Source organism: Gobio gobio (genome assembly GCF_949357685.1).
Source record: "Gobio gobio genome assembly, chromosome: 22".
NCBI lineage: Eukaryota > Metazoa > Chordata > Actinopteri > Cypriniformes > Gobionidae > Gobio > Gobio gobio.
The window spans coordinates 11851503-11868911 of NC_137118.1; the positions used below are offsets into that span (position 1 = coordinate 11851503).

Consider the following 17409-nt stretch of genomic DNA (forward strand, 5'->3'; position numbering starts at 1 on the left):
TTCACTGCCATTCAAAATGTTGTGGTCAGTAGGATCTTTGAATATAAATGAATACTTTTATTCACCAAATGTGCATTAAATTGTGTAAGCCTTTACTTTGCTACAAAAAAAAGCTTTTTCTGGACTTTCTATTGATCAATGATCCTTAAAAGTATGTATCATAGTTTCCACAAAAACATTCCACAAAAACTATCAAACATTGATAGTATGAAGAAATGTTTCTTGATCACCAAATCATCATATTAGAATGATTTCTGAAGGATCATGTGACGCTGAAGAAAGGAATTATGGCTGATTTAGCCATCACAGAATAAATTATTATTTTAAAATATATGAAAAATAGTAAACAGTTCTTTTTTTGCCACAATATTTCACACTCAAAACTTACCGACCCCACACTTTTGTAACAGTATATGTGACTAAATGCATTTTAATTTGATTAATGAATCAATATAACTACTTAATTCTATTTAAAATTTAAAATTTCAGACTAGTTATAAGCCCTATTTTCTTGAAAATACACTACACTTTTTTTCTTTTTCTTTTTTTAGTTGCCAGCCACCTCAAGCTTTTTGATCATTGTAACACAAAATGTCATGGCCCCCAAATATTTTGTTGTATGAATATCTGAACATTCAATAGGCCTATATTAAAATAAAGAACAGAGCCTCTCCTTTTAAAGAAAAAATTATAATTTTATTCTAGTTTCATGCATTCTGTCTTTATCAGCACTTGAATGTGGGAAAGTTTCATTAAACTTTTAATTTCATTAACTTTTTTAAAAAGACTAAAAACGTGTATAAGCAATGCTTTTATCGCAATGTTTTGATCCAGAGATCAAACACGGAAAACCACAAAATTTCGTCAACGGCGGGGAAAGAGTTAAATTCTGCAATAATATTATCAAATAACCACTGACAAAAAGGGTCTACATTTAAATTAACCTTAGTGAACGACAAAAAAACCCCAGGCAAAATAAAAGGACTGGAGTAGTTCATAGAAGATGATAAATAAAAGATCTCCAATCATTTTTCCATTAAATTCACACTTACCTACAGTTAATATATTGAACTCGGTTTAAGTGCTTTTTTTCTTTCTCTCTGTCACTTTTTTCTCTCCATATTTAGGTGTGCCTAAGAAACCAGAGATTAATGGATTCACCAAGCCTGCAAAGGAGGGCGATCACGTCACTCTGACCTGTGTGACCTCTGGCAGCAAACCTGCGGCTGATGTCCGATGGTTCAGAAATGAGAAGGAGATCAAAGGTAAGGAATATTGGTTAATACGATAAAACTCATATGAACATATTAAGACAAATCACAATGAAGATGTACTACATTTGAGAGCATATCTCAAGCTCAGTATGGAAGAAAGCTTAAGTTCAGTTAAATATGCATCTTCTCCACACATCCATCACCATAAACAATGTCCCATGTCAGTTGGACGGGAAGAGACAGGATGAAAGTATGCATGTGAAGAATTCTCTAAGTAGAAACTCTCTCTGCCATGCGTACGATGCAGATGGCATTGAGTGCCTTTGTCGTGACTTGTGCGTTTGCTGCACTTCTAAAAATACAGCGGTTCTAATTAGCATCGAGGCGACGTTTCCCACGCTGACTGATTATTGTGTCTCCGGTGGACGGAACCTTGGGGAGAGGCCTTTACAGTGAGGAAGAAGTGAACCCCAGAGGATGAAGCATGGCTCAACAGTTTTTATGTCTTTGGAATGACTTTGTTTTGCAGGGATTAACTTGTTTATCTGTAAATTGCTGTATTTTGTATTAAACGGCTATACATTTTAATCATGCATTGAATGTACGTTAATAATAACGCCCCTTAAGGGCTGTTTATACAGGACACGTTTTTGCATTCCACTGCGTTGCTTTTCCATTGTTTTTCTATGCAACACTTTATTTTAGGATTCAATTCTCGCTATTAAAGGGTTAGTTCACCCAAATTCTGTCAACACCCAAAAAACTGAAAAACATCCAATGAAAATTCTGTCATTAATTACTCAAACCTGTAAGACCTTCGTTCATCTTCGGAACACAAATTAAGATATTTTTGATAAAATCCGGGAGCTCTCTGACTCCTCGATAGACAGCTAAAAAAGCTTGTTAAAAAAGTTCATGTGACTCCAGTGGTTCCACCTTAATTTTATGAAGCGACAAGAATACTTTTTGTGCTCAAAAACAAACAAAAATAACAACTTTAGTCAAAAAATTATTGTGTCAGTCTCCTACGCAATTTACGCTGGCCTCACTGAACAGTATCGGCCAATGGTAAGCCGGAGTGCTTGCGTAGCTCTGACGTAACTCTAAAGCGCTACACTGTATTGACTACATCAACAGCATAGTAGACTGGCACAGACGTGAAGAAATTGTTGAATAAAGTCGTTATTTTTGTTTGTTTTTTGCGCACAAAAAGTATTCTCGTCACTTCATAAAATTAAGGTTGAACCACTGGAGTCACATGGACTATTTTAACAAAGTGTCCATGAGTGTCCATTTTTAAGAAAGTGTTTATTAAATAGCTGGGGTCAGAGAGCTCTCGGATTTCATCAAAAAAAATCATAATAAATATCTATATTATCTACAATTTGTGTTACGAAGATGAACAAAGGTCTTACAGGTTAAGAACGAAATGAGGGTGAGAAATTATTGACTGAATTTTCATTTTTGGGTGAACTAACCCTTTAAGTAGTTGCTTATTAGCATGAATATTGCATATTGGCTATTATTAGCACATATTGATGCTTTATTCTGCATGACCATATTCTACATCCCTCTAATCCTACCCAATACCTAAACTTAAACGCTACAACAACCTTACTAACTATTAATAAGGAGTAAATTATTGGTTTATTGAGGCAAAATATGTTTCCTATTCTAAAGTATTACCTAAAATTGCAATAGATGGGTGTGTTTAACCATTGCACTCGTGTCTTATGTCTTTTGCAGCATCTTGCACTTGACATGGGTTCTAAAAACAGCATTCTTAACTTTTTCTCATGTTTTTAAACCCAAAATGCTCCTAATTCTGTTTTGTTTTCTTACTCTAATAAACTTGTCTGTACAATAACACTACAATAAATGCAGACCAGAGCTTTTCAAGCTTCAAAATGGACGTAAAATCCATACGAAGTTAAATGATACCTTTGCGACAGATTGAAATTTTCCCCTCTAGTGAGCTGTTAGTTTCTGCAAACAAATCGAGTCAAAGAATGAACAAATCCTTCAGACCATTTTTGTGAACCAGATCAACTAATTCACTGAAAAGATCTGATTCACTACTACTCTTATTAATTTACCAAGGAAAGCATTGGAATATAGTACACACGTTGTAACATTTATGATGCTTTTATGAACTTTTACATACATTATGTTTGTTGTTTTGTTTTTTGGTTATTTTGGAGTTTGATAGTCCCAGTTGTCATTGACTTTTATTTCTTAAAAACAGTCTAAATAAGTGATATGGATTTGGAACAACATGAGGAAATTTTCATTTTTGGGGTGAACTACTCCTTTAATCAAAAGCAAGAAATACGAGCACTACCTAAAGCCTGAGCGAGAAAGTTTAGCCTCTTATCAGTGCCTAGTCAAGGGTTTTTATAATTTTGACTTCGAACTGGGATCCTGATTAGCCTCCTTATCAGGTATTACATCTGCGGTCAGTCCCTCTGGTCATTTGATAAACAGACAGAATTTGTGGGCAGGGGAGGATTTTCAGAGCTTATTTCATTTCATTAAGGGATCAGTGATGTTTCAGATGAGAACGGCAGAAAAGTAAGCTGCTTTGTTTGAGATTTCTTTAAGAAACTGATACCTGATCTCCTTACGCGTGACTCAGGCTCGCTGTAGTCCCAGATTATTGATACGATCTTCGTATTCATGAACAATCATGGTGTTTAGGCTGGGTTGGATGTATTCTTTAGTTAACACTGATTATTTAAAGCATCAAAACAACAGATTTGTATAAAAGAGGAGATTCATTTAACCTTGATAGATGTGAAAATCTATATTGTTTTGCTGTTAGAGTTCATTTCTTCACATTAATTCAAAATTCTGTTGTTTTCTTTTAATTAACGGTGAATGTATTTGATTAATTCAGCTACATTTTCCTCCTGCCGTGAGGTCAGAGATTAATATGACCATTAACACTGAAATTTTTGCTCCCTCTCCGACTCCGAGACCCCTGGTTGGTGTGTTTTGTAATGCAGGTGCAAATTATCACATGCGAATGTGTGAAAAAGACATTTCATCCATCAAAAATGCAAGAATGGCATAACACAAATTTGTGAGCAGGTGGTTTGAACGAGAAAGTAGCATATGGTAAATATATTTAGATGCTGCATGTAGCCTGTACTGTGAACTCAGGAAGGGGTTTGCAAAGGTGTCTTTGAGTCTCGTCAGTCCACAGTCTCATAAAGCGTCAAGATTATAGGCTCTCAGTTGATTGCAAAGTGTCAGTCTTAGATATTTTCATCATGAATGTGTGTCGTGATGGATGGATCCAATAAGACAATAACACATTTCAAGGATGCAAGAAAAAGAGTGGACCCCAGAGAGATGAAACACACATCATATATAAAATCACAAGATATATATGAAGAGTTCAGATGCAAAAGCCTCTAAAAGCCACTTTGGTCAAAAATGAGATAACGATACTGAGTGAATGCTCTCCGCATATAGTATAGGTTCATAAAATACTTTCACTTCAAACCCACTAAATCCCAGCCTCAGCCCATTCAGAAGTACCGGTACTTAGGTAGAAACCTATACATAGAAGCCTGACAAAAATGCTTATTTTAAAGAAAAACGTCAGATGGACTTAGAGGCTTTTGCAAGTCTTCATATATATATATGACCCTTGTCACTATTCGATACATATCACGATAATGAACTCACGATCAGTGTTAATTTTGTTGACAAATAATTTTCGTCAACAAACTTTTTTTACTGACGAAAACGAGACGATAACTAAATAAAAACTAGTGTTGGATGACAAAAACTATGACGAAAATCAACTGTCATTTTCGTCAACAAATAAAAACAAGACGAAAATGTTAGGGAGGGACGATTAGGGAAGAGATCCAGTCAGAACTGATATCCTGTGTATCTGGATTTGAACGTGCTGATCTAACCGCTGGAGAACACGGACTCACGCATCTCCAATACAGCACTCCAGAGCGGTTCAATCAATGAATAGCGCACATTTATGCCATGCAATTGTTTATGAACTAATGCTGATGAGTAATGACAATGTTTACTTTTCGATGTTTATATAGTAATATGTTTTAGACGGTTGTAACAATGCATATTTTATCTCCCTCATCTGAACTTGAAGCATCCTGCAACTGCAACAGTAAGGCGAATTTCAAAAAAAGAGACAATGTATTTCGAGCTTGTTTATAATTAAAAGTCACGCATTATATATTTGTTTTTGGTTACACAATAAACTGTATTTAATTGAATTAATTTCCATTTAATTCATAGTCAGGAGGAAAGACCAGTATTTGACACTTATTCAATAAAGTAGCAGGGCTATATAAAATCTTCATTACTTTAAATTAAAGTTAACTGAAATTAAAAAAATAAATAAACAAACTAATTTGAAGCTTTAGCTTAACCTGATATGGCCTACTAACTAAAACAGAAATAGAAAGTTACAAAAACGATATAGATGTTTTTAAAAAACAAACAAAAAAGTGAATTGAGCTTTCGTGTATTTTTAATGTCAAAAACAAAATGATGTCAAAATGTCGACCGTCGGTTATGTAATGCTTAAATGCTTAATGTATTACAATTTAACTAAATATCATAAGATTTTATTAGACTAAATCTACAGTAGATTTAGTCGACTAAAATCTTATTATATTTAGTCGACTAAAACTAGACTAAAACTAAAAACAATTCAGGTGACTAAAATATGACTAAAACTAAATGGCATTTTAGTCAAAAGACTATGACTAAAATTAAATCAAAATTTGCTGTCAAAATTAACACTGCTCACGATATGATATTATCGCGATACTCCAGGACATATGGTAAAAGGTTAACAAAATTTTTAATTTTGATTAAAATGCTCAATTTGGTGAAATGATTGGGTGTGGACTTGGTGCTGATAACCAAATGCACGGGACAATGGTGTCACCAGAATAAAAATATTCATGATTCTGAAGCTGAAAATCCATAATTATTTTAGACTAATATGCTCGCACTCGGTCACTGGCTAGATATATTTAAAATAGTGTAGGACACTTTTTACTGGTAACAAATGACATTTGGCATTATCAGGACCACAAATATTGCCACATTGCAATATTATATATTATACATTATATACTGTATAGTTGTTTCATGTAGTACTGACACTAAAACTCTGTAAACTAGAATTTTTTTCCCACACTGTAATCTTTTTATTATTAAAATATATATATATATATATTTATATATATATATATAATGTATTAGTGTTAAATTAATTAATTAAAATGTATAAAACATGAGTAAATACATAATAATACAAAAGCATGTAATTGGCCGATTTTAAATTAACACATTGAATCCCTACATATAATAAAATACTGAACACAAAAGAAATAACAGGGAGTGATTTGGTAATGTGAGTCACTCCTGCTCAGTTTGTTTTATGTGGTTGTCTTGGTTTCGTGGCAGAGAGGTGTAAGTAAATGAAAAGCTATTGCTTTTTTGGCTCTGCTCACTCCAGTTGGTCGGCCTGTTGTGCTTATTCTGTCTGCCTTTGTGTTTGCGGCCTTCCTGTCGCTGTGTTTGTGAGCCGTGGCAGCTGTTGTCATCGCTGTTTTCAGCACTTCTCCACCGCCGTGTGAGGCTGAACTGTGATAAACGCATTTATTTTGGAACCATGGACTGGGAATAGCAGTTGCATTATTGTGGGATCTCTGGGACTGTAGCAACGCTCAGTCTGGTATTAAATTTGTGCCGGTCTCCAGGATGCAAGACATCTCACACTTTCTCCCCCCCCCCCGAGTATGCAGAGCCCAAGATGCTCTGCGTTTGTGTGTGTGAAATTGACAGCTGTAATGGAATCCAATATCACCACCTCTCACATTCTCACATGCCTCTCTCTCTCTCTTTCTATCTTCGACTCCTTATTCTCATCATTGGAGTAAAATTGTGCATCTGTTTATTGCATGTTAAACAACCTGCAAATATTACATAGACCTCATCTTAGCAGCCACCTCCACCGCAGTCCATGCAGCATTTGCACAGACAGAAAAATGTAAATGTCTTATGCTGGGTTCAGACTACACAATATTTTTGTCTGCTACGATAGTCACTGTCAGATTATGTTATTTTTACTCCATGTTGTGTCATTGACAAGAAACATGTTAGACTACACATTTCTTCCCAACCAATGATTGCCATCTTTAATTGCCCCTATTATTCCCCTATTCCCCTCTAATTTTGTTTTGGAGGTCTCCTACAACAGGTTTACATGCATCAAAAACACTTTAATTTTCTTGTAATATACATTGCACATCACCACAAATTTAAATGATTCTCAAACGACTCGTTGGATGAACTAGACGCTTATAGCACACGTCGGGAAACAAAACGCCCATTACCAAACTAAACTTTAAAAGCTCAGCCATTATACACACTGTAAAGACAGTAACGATGGTGTCGAATTTACCATATCAATCCGAGCACGAATCCGACTATGAAACATTGGAAGAACTAGTTATTCAACCCGAACCTCCATCGCATGGACGACTTGAGCAGGACGTTTCTCAGTGATGCTACTCAGTTTGAGGTACATTATGAGATGTTGCAACTGTAATTCCTCACCATCAGCATTAACAAGTGTGTCAATCAACAAACCCATGTGTATATTACTAATTTATTGAAGTGCACATGCGGGAACTGTATCAATAACGTTGCATACGTTAGCCGAGCATGAACGTGAATTACTGATGTAACATTAAAGTTTGCAAACCAAATCTTGCTCAATCCTTTATCTTGAGACAACAGACATTCTGCCGTCTCAAGATAAATGACACAGTTACATTTACATTTATGCATTTAGCAGACGCTTTTATCCAAAGCGACTTACAACTTGGGAGTACAGGAAGCGATTAGTCATGAAGAGTCGAGTAAGCGCAACAAGTGCCTGAAATACTGAGTCCATGTACATTGCTCAGTGTAGCACAGGCTAGAGTAGGGAGGGGAAAAGGGAAGAAAGAGGAAAAGAAAGGGTTTTTTGTTTTTGTTTTGTTTTTATGAGGTTTTTTCAGCGCCTTAAACTTGATGCAAGCAGCGAGTGGTAGCCAGTGCAGAGAGATGAAGAGTGGTGTGACGTGGGTCCTTTTGTGCTCGTTGAAGACAAGACGTGGTGCTGCATTCTGGATCATTCGAAGTGTTTGAATCGCTCAAGATGGGAGTCCAGCCAGAAGCGCATTGCAGTAGTCAAGTCTTGAAATAACCAGGGCCTGGACAAGAAGCTGTGTTGCGTGCTCTTTTAGGAATGATCTGATCTTCCTGATGTTGTGGAGCGCAAACCTGCATGACCGAACTGTCTTAGAAATGTGTTCTCTGAAGGACAACTGGTCATCAAATGTTACTCCAAGATTTCTGACTGACTTTGATGGGGAAATCAAGGATGTACCTAACTGGATGGTGAAGTCGTGTTGTGTAGTGGGACTGGCAGGGAAGACGAGAAACTCAGTCTTTGCCAGGTTGAGCTGCAGGTGATGTTATCTCATCCATGCAGAGATGTCCACCAGACAGCTTGAGAGTCATGCAGCTACTGTGGGATCCTCTGGTTGGAATGAGAGGTAGAGCTGTGTGTCATCAGCATAGCAGTGGTATGAGAAGCCATGTGCCTGTATGATGGGTCCCAATGAAGTAGTGTAGATGGAGAACAGGAGAGGTCCAAGCACTGAGCCCTGAGGCACCCCAGTGATCAGTTGATGTGCTTTGGATTCCTCTCCTCTCCAGGCAACCTTGAAAAACCTACCTGTGATATAAGACTCCAACCAATGGAGCGGAGTCCCTGTGATGTCCAGTGATGAGAGGGTGGACAGAAGAATCTTATGATTGACAGTGTCAAAGGCAGCAGATAGATCAAGGAGGACGAGGACTGATGATTTGAAATTAGCTTTAGCTATCCGCAGGGCTTCAGTGACCGACAGTAATGTGGTCTCTTTGGAATTGCCCCTTGTGAAACCTGATTGGTTGACGTCCAGTTGATTATTCTGTGAGAGGAAGGAGGAAACCTGATTGAAAACAACTCGTTCAAGAGTTTTCGCTATGAATGGTAGGAGAGAAACAGGTCTGTAGTTATCTATGAGGGATGAGTTTAATGTGGGTTTCTTAAGCAGTGGAGTTACCCAAGCCTGCTGGAATGTGGTAGGGAATGTGGCAGTTAAAAGTGGCCCACATCTGCTTAGCAGAAGAATTTCAGTAACACTGTAATAACGTGAGTTACCTGGTTAGTCGGAAACGTACACAATATAAAACACAAAACTACGTATTTTGAACAACCACTAGAAAGTATATACATCAATAATTAAACATGTTGTGATTCTGAGGAGCAAGCTGGTCCAAATAAACTGAGTACTGACCCATTTTTCAAGAGCAAGCATTTTGCGAATCCCGTGTTGAACTCTGAGATTTGAGAAGCCTTCAGTAAAATTACGTGTTTGAAGGTAGGACAAGTTGGGGAGACAACATATAACATAGACGGGCATTATGCAAATGTATTTTCTAGTGATGTAGAAACATCAAGCAGTGGGATTCAAAGTAAAAATGACTCGTTTAGGAGGTTCAGATTCTTTCTTTTGGGAGACAATAACTTTATTTACCATGCACTTTCGAGTTTACGACTTTGTAGAGCGTTTATATTCACAAACAGCTACACACTGCATGAAATAGTATATTCGAAAAACCATAATAGGGGCACTTTAATGACATGTGTATAATGAAAAAATTAAACGTGCTAGTCTTTAGGTATGTTCGACTTGAAGCGGCATTGCACAGACAGATCGGTGTATGAAAGGATTAGTTCACTTCAAAATTAAAATTTCCTGATAATTTACTCACCCCATGCCATCCAAGATGGTCTTTCTTTCTTTCTTCAGTGGAAAAGAAATTAAGTTTTTCGAGGAAAACATTCAAGGATTTTTCTCCATATAATGGACTTCAATGGCAACCAAAATGTTGAAGGTCTGATCAATGCGGTTTCAAAGGGCTTTGAAGGGCTTCAGAGGCTCTGTATGATCCCAGCTGAGGAATAGGGTCTTATCTGGAGAAACCATCTGTCATTTTCTTAAAAAACAAAAAACAAATGTATATACTTTTTAACCTAAATTGCACATCTTGCGCTGCTCTGCGACACACCACGGATTGCGCAATCATGTCGGAAACGTAGGCAGAAGAACCGAAGAAAAAAAAAATACATTTTTTTTTTTTTTTTTCTTGAAAATGACAGATGGTTTTGCTAGATAACACCCCATTCCTCGGCTGGGATTGTGCTGAAGCCCTTTGAAACTGCATTGATTTGGACCTTCAACTCGTTGGTTGCCATCAAAGACCATTATGTGGAGAAAAATCCTGAAATGTTTTCCTCAAAAAACTTGTCAAGCATAAACCTTTATGCTTCAAGTCTAACACACCTTTTCTGTTGGGACATCATAAAGTGTCACAGACACTCACTTTTCATCACACACTAAAATTATCGACTATTGTGTCCCAAGGCCCATTGTCATTTACAAATCATCATGACATTCTACCTCAAATGAAACGGTTGAAATGGTTTCTCAACAAGAAAGACTTCCGCATACGATACTCCTGTGTAACTCCTCAAAACCAGCTTCCTCACTCCTCGTTCCTCACCTCCTTGTGGTGCAATTAGAGAATTGAGATGTCCTTCAAGATGGCTTTCTTTGATCGGTTTCCAGGTCACAGGCTGGAGGACTGAGAAGTGAGGAAATGAGGAAGCATCAATTTATCTAGTAGTGGGAAGCATCGTGTAGTCTGAACCTGTCAGTATTTGGTTTGGTCTTCTTTTGCTCTAATGACATCATACATTTGAAATATTTATTGTTAATTTTGTGCTACAATATTTATTTGTTATATATATACACTATTATTCAAAAGTGTGGGGTCAGTAGATTTAAAAAAAAAAAACTTTTATTCAGCAAATATGCATTAAATTGATCAAAAGTGACATTAAAAATGCTGTTATTTGGAACTGAAGCCTAAAAAAATAACGCATCAGAGTTTCAAAAAATATATTAAGCAGCACAACTGTTATCAACATAGATAATAACATGTTTCTTGAGCAACAAATCAGCATGATGATTTCTGAAGGGTCATGTGACATTGAAGACTGATGCTGAAAGTTCAGCTGTCAGGAAGAAAAATCTGGAAATGCATTAAAATAGAACAGTTACAGTTATTTTTATTAATATATATATGAACGTGTACAGGTCTTTGCATGTAGCATGTGCACGGTTTTCTTACCCCCACAGTTTCCCCTTACATCATGTTGAGTGCAATCAATCAATAGTCATTAAAAATGGAATTCTAAAATGCCTCCTGTGTCTTGGCAGAAACATGAATAAAACATATGAATAAAACATGCACAGTAACGACATTTTCCATCAACCCTCATCCCAAACCTCTGACAGCACCCTCTTCTCAAAGTCTCAGAGTGTACTTTGTGTTTACACAGAGACTGGAAAATAATCTTTTTCTCAAGCAATGTTACTCTCTTATTTTCCAGTACAATGTCTAATGTTATTAAAACAGGATAAATGTACTTGAAAAGCAAAATTGCTTAGCCTTCGTTTTCTTACCCTTTGGGCAAATTGTTCGTTCTTGTTTTAAACATAAATCTAACAAAGTTAGATGAGGTTTTAGTGAGGTTTATACTTAAAACAAGAGAGGAAAGAAATGCCCATGGGGTAAGAAAAATTAACTAGAGATAAAAGTCTTATCTAATGCAATTTAGCTTCTAAAGTAATCTTGTTTTAAGGATGTTTAGATATTATTACAGGGGGAAAAAATACTAATTAAGACCTTTATTTTTTTTACGGAGTAGGCTACCCATATGCTGACATTAATAAGCTTCTATAGAATTGAATGTTTCTTTTTTTCCTCCACCAGGATGATAAGGGTGCATATCCATCCCCAGACCTCCTTCAGGGAGGATAACTCCCCTGAGGAGAACTATGAGAACATGTAACAGATTAGCCGACAGGAAAATCTCCAAAGCAGATGAAAGAGAGAGTGATCGTCGTCCTCTTTTTTTCCTCCGGGGGTTCCGCTAGAAACTCTTTCTTTCATTCCATCTCACTGTTCGAATACAAAATGGCAGAGTTAGGCAACATGAAATGTTGATTTATCTTATGGTTTTATTGTATGTACACATAAACCACACACACAGCTGCATAACAATGTGCTGACGTCCATTTCTTAAGGCAAGACAGGACAGGTCAAACATTCTGTTCTGAAAATGTATGGGAATTAGTGCATTTTGATTTATAAAAACTGTAATTGGCATATTTAAATATAACATTTTAGAAAACTTGTAATGCAAACCATTCTTACGCCGTGTCCTAACCACACGCGACGCAATAAGATTCCAGCGGCAAGCAACATGTCTGTCCACACCAGACACGACGCGACTGCGAGATGCAACAAATCAATCAAAATCCACATCCAATCAGAACAGGGTGTGGGCTGGCTCTCGCGGCAAGTGTACGGCACCAGAGATTAATCTTGATGGCACTCGCAAGGAAATGATTAAGTTCATAATCAAATTCACAAATATTATACCATTTAAACATTACTAAAATGCATACTGAGTTGCTAAAACAATCTTTGTCATAGAATATACTTGTTTGTTCACAGTTTAAACATTCTTGTTTCAATTTGTTTAATTTCAAGATCTGAGGTGAATTATCCATTTTTGCTTTTAGTACGATTAACTTGCGTTACAAATCTGGGAGCACCAAATGATATTCAAAGTCACATTGCACACTTTTAACATTAAATAAAGGACATAAACATTACCTGAGATTGTCATTGCCATGTTTTGTGTTGTTGTTCCAGCCGCGACGTCACAGACAAATAGAAACCGTTTCTAAAAATAGATTCATCACGTTTCGCCGTCGCGACTGGTTAGGACAAAAACTCAAATTACCATGGAAAAGATACCTTTTATCACGTGTCACAACGTTGCGGGTAGTTAGTATACGGTGTTAATGTAATCAATCAACTGGGAAAGTATGGAGATATCTATTAGTACATTTTGTTTACCTTATCATTGAGCCTACTCATTCACATAAAACAATACACTGATTTAAAATTTGTAAGAAATTTATTCTTCATAAAGCCTGTATGCGAGGAGGCGTGATATCTAATGAATAATGATGAGTATCACCTGAGAGAACAAAAGGACATAATAGATCGCATAATGAGCTGCATAAAGAATGAGCTTCAGGTAGGCCTATGTGACAGAGAGCAACAGAGCAAAGGAAATATACTTTTTTGTAGTTTATTTTATTTGGAATATAGTCAACAAAGGCCTATTATATTTTAAATGATCAAAATATTTGACTACACTGCAAAAAATGCTCTTCTTATTTGGAATTTTTTCTTATTTCCAGTCCAAATATTTAAAATTCTTAAATCAAGATTAATTTACTAGGTAAGTAAACATTCTGGGGGGGAAATCAAAATGAAGTGAGTTTTTGCTTAAAACAATCTATATTATCTGCCACAACAATTTATGATTTATTAAACCATAATTTATGATTTATTACACCAATTTATTAAAACACAACAATTAATGAGATTAAAACCATGTTTTTAATATTCACAGATGCTTACAGAGTAAATTTAGCCTACTTACACACAGCGAGGGATCGTTGCTTTCAGAAATGAACAGCTTTTCATGGAGAATTATTCCAGGATTATTAAACGCGTCTGTAGTCTGCAATGTAGTACTTGATGTGTTTGTTTGAGTTGATGTGTGTGTGGGCTCCGTGGGCGTGGTCGCATTAGTGTGTAATGAGCCGCTCAGGAACGACTAACATCCTTCTGCTTTCAAACAGATTACATAAACACAGAATTTTGGTTTTTGGTTTGGTTTACAGTGTTTAAAACCTGACATTTCAGTGTTTCTTTAGACATATGTCTCATGTTTGTGTAATTCATTAAGCTAGAGGTAATTTTCTGAAGACTATCTGAATGAACGTCTTTGAGAGAGAGGCTGCAGATCGCGCATCATGTGTAGAAAACACACATGATGCGCGATCTGCAGCCTCTCTCTATTTTGCAAAAAGCACAACAATTTGTTTTTATTGTGACTGTACACAAAAATAGAAACTTAACAGATTATAATGATGTATAACACTTGCCTCAATGATAAAAAACGACAGAGTTATTTGAGTTTCTTTGGCACTGATAAGAAAAAAAGCGCGACCGCCGACTCGAGAGGGTTAAAGTCGGCATTAAACTGAATTTACAATTGTCTTTTCTTCCCTATTGTGACGTATTTCCAACTGAAAAGGCTTCTTAAACAAGAAGAAAAAATGTAGGGCGGGACTTGATTTTGTCCACCAGGATTTGATTGGATCATTGTGGTTTGCTATTGCTGTGATGTCATGTGAGTGACAGCTTGCCTCGCCCTTGCATCAGTAAACGTCATCAAAGAAGATCATTTTTTGATTCAAGATTATGAGAGGACATACATTTTTTTAAATAATGCTGTGCATGGATAATTCATATATAATAATACTGCAATGTAAAAAAACGGTGACTTTAACAACACCTGCTAACCAGCAGAACACCCTAGCAAATGCAAGCTAACAAGCATTCAGATGACCTTCAGAAAAAGTAAGAATCTAATCGTTGCATTGTGTGTGAGTGTGTGTGAATAAAATGGCTGCTTTCTTTGTCTGTTTTACACTGGTCAGTGTCTTTAAGACTAACACAAAACATCTGCTCAGTCCTGGCTGGTGAAAACAAACGCCCAGGTGGCTAGATAAAAGCTCACAGCTGAACAAGAGAGAGAGAAGTTCTTAGCGCTGCTTATGATAGGCAGAGAGACCGACGGCAGCCGCTGAGTCTGAACACACAGCGCTTCTCGCTGTTTAAGCTCCCTCTTTCATCCTGGCTGCGGGGGCCGGGAATCAGAGTCCAACTTCACAGCAGCGCACGAGCTGGATAATCTCTAATGTGTGAAGAAAGAGAGGTCATTCAGATGGTGAAGTCTGCCTTGTTATATGTATTTGATCAACACAGCCTACATCAGACACTTCGAGATAGGATGCAGTGTGTCTGTGGAGTGATTGTAAACATGTACCAGACTGGAAAATTGTTTGAAATATAGCAGTTAGTCAGTTTTACTAAAGGAGATTAGGACTAGGTTCATCGCAGGCCAGGGATGGCTATTATCTCTGCCCAGTAGATTACTGTGTGTGGGGCTTTTGATTGATTACTATGCGGAGCTGGTCATGGGTGCGTTTCTTGTACAACGACGTAACTCGCTATTTAACCACCATAGTACAATGCATCATTGAAGTAATTAAATACGGCCAAGTACACTCTAAAAAAAAAAAGGTTCTATATGGCACCAAAAATGGTTCTTGGCTCGTAATCATAGGGGAACCTTTTTTAGTGCTATATAGCACCAATTTTGGTGCTTCAGTGGTTTTTCAGCGGTTCTTCAGAGGTGCTATATAGCACCTTAGTCAAAGAACCGGTGAAGAACCTCTGAAGAACCGCTGAAGAACCGCTGAAGAACCACTGAAGCACCAGAATTGGTGCTATATAGCACTAAAAAGGTTCCCCTATGATTATGAGCCAAGAACCATTTTTGGTGCCATATAGAACCTTTTTTTTTTTTTTAGAGTGTATGGTACCTCATTGGTTCAACAATATAGGATATATTACTCAGGTGGTGTAGTAATAACTAATCAATTAGAGAACACAATTAATATCCAATTGATTGGCCCTGTTTGCACCTGGAGTTAAGATGCATTTTGGTCGATTGGATTACAAGTGGACGATGCTAAATACAGGTTTTAACGGGGTCTAAAACATACCACTTCCAGAGGTAGTCGAAAACATTCGACCGGATTGCTTTCATAGTGTAAACGCTCATGTGATCAAATGTGTTTGAAGAACTGCAAACAACCGCCTACTCTCTGCCTAATGGGTAAACATTATGGGAAGCGCGCTAGCCAGATGGGATTTTATTTTGTCGGCTGGAGACCCAAGTGTGATTAGAAGACGAAAAACATACCAAGCACAATATTCTCTCACCATTCCTGATTTCTAACATGCACTCACAACGTTTGGCGTGGTCTTGCGGCTTTCCGTGCGCGTTTACACCCAGACAGCAACATAGTGTCTGCCCAGATCCGGGCCACATCTGGTACATGTGGATTCGACGCATTCTCCCTGCTCACCCTGTATGAGCAGAGTTCCACGAAAGCATTCTGTTTTTTCTGGTATTTCACATTTAAAATTGTGCCACGTCGAATGGCGTCTAACTATGTATGTAATTACACGTGCTGATGTGTGTGTATTCCACGCATACCAGATGTGGGCCGGATCTGGGCCGACACTATGCTGCTGTCTGCGTTTGTAAATTGTGTAAGCTTATTTCATCCATTAGATTGAAAGATCTGAAAAGGCCCATACGTTGACCCGCCCATAGACCCTTCCCTTAAAGAAATCAGGACAGAAGTGGTCGAAAGTAGACAAAAGAGGCACCGGGTGTAAATGGGAATGTGTCTCCTTCGTCTACTTGTGATCCTATCGACCAAAACGCATCTTAATACCAGGTGTAAACAGCGGCAGATGTTGATATGGTGATAAGGATGGAACAATACTTTTGAGAAATGCTCCCTATGTCTGTTAACAGATAACTGTTGGCCGGGTAAACAACTGAGCAGGGCTTCACACATATTACAGGGTGTGGCTTTGAACAAATTGTGGGAGGGGCTTGTACCTACAAGTGTGTCTCTGTCACCTGTGGCGAGTCCATAGCAATGACACTGATAAAAACAGCTTATCCTGTGAATGTTGCGGTTGCGTCCTAGTGGAGGTGATATCATCACACTGTTAGCAGTCAGACAGCGTGTGTGTGTCGGAACAGGATCATTAATTCCAACCAGGCTCAGACAATCGCATCAACAAATCCCATCTCAGTCTAGCGTATTTGACCCTAGTGAAAGAACTGCCAGCAGGGAGACTGTTTGTGTGGATTAGAGAGATAAAATTGCATGGCACCAGAAGGAGCTTTTACATTGACACCCACACTGACCATTTATGAAGGATATTTGAACAGTGAGCCATGGCGGAGAGCCGTGCAATATGAGTAACTGATATTTATAGTGATCCTGGTTGG

General features: G+C 37.5%; 1 protein-coding gene across 3 annotated transcripts in view; it reads left to right on the top strand.

The window, feature by feature from the left end:
* The window catches only part of cadm2a (cell adhesion molecule 2a), a 633556-nt gene that overhangs the window by 574287 nt on the left and 41860 nt on the right, over positions 1 to 17409 (top strand). For all 3 annotated transcript variants that reach the window (XM_079803774.1, XM_079803775.1, XM_079803776.1), the window contains one exon: positions 1128 to 1265. In XM_079803774.1, coding sequence (XP_079659900.1) covers positions 1128 to 1265 — 138 coding nt within the window. The remainder of the gene's footprint in view (positions 1 to 1127; positions 1266 to 17409) is intronic.